Source organism: Empidonax traillii, unplaced genomic scaffold, assembly GCF_003031625.1.
Source record: "Empidonax traillii isolate 1590-97213 ecotype Southwest subspecies unplaced genomic scaffold, ASM303162v1 scaffold151:size923898, whole genome shotgun sequence".
Taxonomy (NCBI): domain Eukaryota; kingdom Metazoa; phylum Chordata; class Aves; order Passeriformes; family Tyrannidae; genus Empidonax; species Empidonax traillii.
Genome location: NW_020955344.1, coordinates 572,703 through 576,979, shown reverse-complemented (window position 1 = coordinate 576,979; position 4,277 = coordinate 572,703). Strand labels below are relative to the sequence as shown.

The window sequence follows — 4,277 nt, the reverse complement described above, 5'->3', positions numbered from 1 at the left end:
AAACATGTTGCCTTTAGGCAATGCTTCACTTCTCATAGACAAACATGCTCTTTACCTTGCTGCTATCTTAAGTAAATATTTCCCCAAGAACGTTGTCAGCTCTCCAGTCTGATGCCATTAATTGATTTCCATTAAATCAGAGGACTGCTTATGTTCCAGATGAAACACTGTCTGCAGATTAGCTCCTCAAAGCCCTGTTGTTAGTAATAAAGTACAGAATGGATCAGCTCCACATCTCTTCCAGCTAGTCCAACTTGTGTAGCCTACGTGGGTCTGGCAGTAAAGATGGAGAGAAACAGTGTAGAGTGTCTCCTTGCTGGTTAATTAGTGTCTCCAAGCAAATTCTGGCAGAACTGCAGAGTTTCAGCTGGTGATAGAGAAGTGGGAAAAGACAGATGGCAGTGCTTCAGTCGTACCCAAAGCACTGGAAGGCTGTGTCTTGACTGCTGATGCAAGATAAATATCACATCACTGCTCTTTGCATGTGAGGCTACAGGGCCAAGTTAATGCCTGTCCTACGGATGCAGGGTCACAGCATTTATATTTGTCATGAAAAAGGTGTGTTAGATGGAAAATGAAGGCCCCGGGGTAGCAGTCTGTGTAATCAGCATAGCCTTTGCACGGGTCAGGAGAGCATGCTTCAAAACCAAGCTCCTTGCTTGTGTGAAAAGGGCACATGCAAATCCTTCTGCTCAGCTCGCCAGGCTGTCATGGATCTTTTGCTGTTTCCATGACTCGCCAGCCCCTCCTCTGGCTCCAAACGTTTGAAGTTGAGCTCTTAGTCCAAACAGTCCTTTCTGAAATGTCAATACACTACTAGGACACTGGCTCACAGGGTTCATCATGATTTCCAGGCAGTGTGTGGCTTTGTTTCTCTGCTTTCTGCTACTGATCCCTCTTTCTCTGGATGCAGGTATGTTGCAGGATATGTCTGTAATTCTGCTTACTGACAACGGATCTCTTTCCTGTTACTGAGACATAATTTCCATTGCAAGTTTTGTGTTGCATGTTTGTCCTGCCTCCGGCTGTGCCTGTGGTGTTCTAAGGTTCTTGTTTGCTCTCAGTGTGATGGTTCCACGCATATTTTCTGCCAACTAAGGAAAAGCAGACTGTTAAACAAATCTATTATCTCAGTGCACCGATAGCAGGCAAACCACCAGCTGTCTGCCCACTACACTGGGATTTATTGTTATATCATATTGAACTGGGACATTTCGCAAAGCATCAATAGCCTATCATTCAGCTGATGAGTAATTAAAGAGGTGAGGATCCATCCTATTTCAGCAGCAGTAGAAGGCAGAGAGGAGGTAGCTCTTCAGGGGCTTCAGTATGTGTCTTAAAGTCAGCTCCCATAGCAATAAATTAGATCCAGGGCTTGCAGATTCCCAGTTAGCCATTGACTGGGTCTCCTGTGCTGCAGTGGGGAAAGGCAGAAAAATATGTAGCAAAGTCAAAAGTGTTCCAATGCAAATAAGTGGAGAATGCCAAAATAACGGTGGGTGGATGTTCCCAGCCATGCACCCAGGTTCGCTCCTCTGTTGGAGTCTGTGCCCATGCAGTGATACGTGTGCCATGTATCTGCAGTATAAGATTAATTAAAAGCCCTCAAGGAAAGCCATATTAAATGCATACAGCCTGTCTTTGAAATCACAGCAGAAAGACCCAGATGACATTCATATAATGACCAAATATTTATGAAGCAGCCTGGGATAAATTCAGCGCACACACTTTATCCCTTCAGGTAACTATGAAATATAGGGGAAAATTACCACTATTTTGCACGTAATTGAGCAAATATTCTGATTAGACACAAACGTTTATGAAGATGCCTCACCAGACTGGAATAAACCCTCTCAGCATTTATATTTGTGTTGATGGGGACACAGACAAGTCTTATCCTTCAACATCCCTCAGGGCCTTTCCAGAAGGTAGAATGTAACTCCTCTTCTTTCAGGGGTCATGTAGTGGAGAATGTCCTGGGAAAGGCAGGTGACACATGTCAGGCTTAATCCCCAAATCTACCTACAATCACAGGTGAGATAGTTTAAGCACTGAAATTTAAGTTGTCGTCATGAAGCTCCAGAAGCTCCTCTACTGACATAAAGGGGAAAAAAAAAAAAGAAAAAGAAAAAAAAAGAAAAAAAGATTGTTTCAATCTTTTGATAGTTTCAAGACTTGTTCTGGAGAAAAAGTACTCTGTAGCACTGGGACTTCTTGTTCTTTATCCTGAATTATACTGGGAAGGCATAGGTATGGGTTGTGCTTATATCCTAAGGCTGGGGAACAGGTCAGCATGGTGACAGTGATATCTGTGCTTTCAGTGCACATTTCTGCCAGTTGCAAGTTGATGCAGCTCCAGGAAATGAGCTCTGCTATCAAACCTGTGTACTCAATGTCTTCCCAAAGCATGGCATAGACACACAAAGAGAAGATCCCTCTGCGGCTGTGGTCTGTAGTGCTGACAGAAGCTAGGAGCCATCTACAGGCTCCACTAGGAAAAGTAGTCAGCAGTGTCCAGCTTTTCTGTGTACCTTAACGTAGGCTTTTCCACAAAGAAACCTAAAGATAAAGCAGTGGTTTTTAAATTGTGGTTTACTAGTGGTGGGATAAGTTCCTTCTTCAGGTCCAACAAGTGAAGGAGTGTGAAATAACATGTGATTGTGGGTGAAGGGATGACTGTGATCCACCTGTCACCAAATGACTGCAGCATGTACAGAAAAATCAGGGTTTGCCATGTACACTGGTGCTAGATAAAGTGACACAGGCTTCCTAGCTGCCACAACTGAAAGAAACTGATGCATATGTCAAAATGCATATGATGTAGAACCGTACCTTAGGAGTCACTGGCATGCATGCAACACTGTTGTAACGTGCCACCTTCTCCTAAGCTCTGGGCTCTGTAAAATTCATGTGTTGTCAATTTATCTGTGAGGCAAGACAGAGAAAGGAGGCTCCTTCACATTTGCCCATCTCTTTTATAAAGTATCTCAGAAAAAAAAAGCCTTGGAAAGCAAAAAAGCTTCCAGAGGCAATTGTCCCCAGATTCTCTCTGTCTGGCAAGCACAGTTGTACGACAAACAGAACATGCCACTGTTTTTCAGTCTTTCTAAAGCAGGAAGAGGCAAGCAGCGTTTTGCAAAGGCAAAGACGAGCCAACAGCTTCTTTGAAGAGATCAAACTGGGGTCACTGGAGAGAGAATGCATGGAAGAAAAGTGTTCCTATGAGGAAGCAAGAGAGATTTACCGTGATGATGCAAGGACAGTAAGTAACATGGGCCTGGATGAGCACTCACTGTCAGAAGGACTTCCCCTACTCAAGGGTTTGCTTTGACATTCTAAACCATGAGAACAAAAAAAGTCCTGCTGTTTGTATCTTTGTCTTATATCTATAGGAAGACACACAGCAGCAGTGGGTGTGTCAGATAAAGTGACAAGGCATGCAGGAGGGCACACTGCATAGGCCATCCCCGGCAGTACCCATCTAGGGGATGCTCTCTGAGTCGTCTCCCCAAAGCCCCAGTTCCTACCCTGATAATACTTTGTATTGTTGTACTGTGCAACATATTCTTCAGTCAATCCCAGCTCAACCAAACATAGGTTACTTACGGGTAACCCATTTGTGTGTGTAACACAGTGCCCTTCTCTACTGGCATTTGAAAATAATGTACAATCTAGAAAATAATGTAGAATATTTTATGGATATCAACTGTCACAAATTATAAAGGCAGAAGGGGCATCACTCTGGCTTTCTGTAACCCCTCCTGTGTGACAAGGGCAGAAAGACATGAGTTAATTTTTCTTTAATTGAATCTCGCATCTTTTTCTTCCAGAATGAGTTCTGGCACATCTATTCCGGTACGATCATTCAGGATGTTCTAACAGCTGTGAAACTCTTCCACTGCTGCAGCATTTTGCATGAGCTGAACTGACACTGAATATTTTACAGACCCTAACCAGTGTGACTCCAACCCCTGTCAGAATGGCGGAATTTGTGATGACCAATTTCAGGATTACGTTTGCCGCTGTCCTGCTGAATATGAGGGCAAGAGCTGTGAAAAAGGTCAGCTTGTGGCATAACTTAACAAAGTAAAAATGCCATTATAATTCAAATGCAAGGCACTGAGATAAGCAGTAACAATCATTATCATTCAGGAGCTGGACTGGATGATCCTCTGGGGCCCCTTCCAACTCAGGATATTCTATGATTCTGTGATTCTGCATCATTCTAGCTATGACAGCTACTGTTCATAGTGCTTGTGGTGTCCTACGATGGAACT

The 4,277-nt window shown here is 43.5% G+C and overlaps 1 protein-coding gene across 2 annotated transcripts in view; it reads left to right on the top strand.

Annotated features, from left to right (window-relative positions):
- Positions 1-761: 761 nt before the first annotated feature.
- LOC114057854 (coagulation factor VII-like) overlaps positions 762-4,277 on the top strand; it is a 9,387-nt gene continuing 5,871 nt past the window's right edge. Inside the window, exons 1-4 of one of the 2 annotated variants that reach the window (XM_027884611.1) lie at positions 764-913; positions 3,102-3,262; positions 3,831-3,855; positions 3,947-4,060. In XM_027884611.1, coding sequence (XP_027740412.1) covers positions 844-913; positions 3,102-3,262; positions 3,831-3,855; positions 3,947-4,060 — 370 coding nt within the window. In that variant the 5' untranslated portion in view covers positions 764-843. Of the gene's footprint in view, positions 914-3,101; positions 3,263-3,830; positions 3,856-3,946; positions 4,061-4,277 lie in introns of both variants that reach the window. The other variant, XM_027884612.1, reaches the window with a different exon arrangement.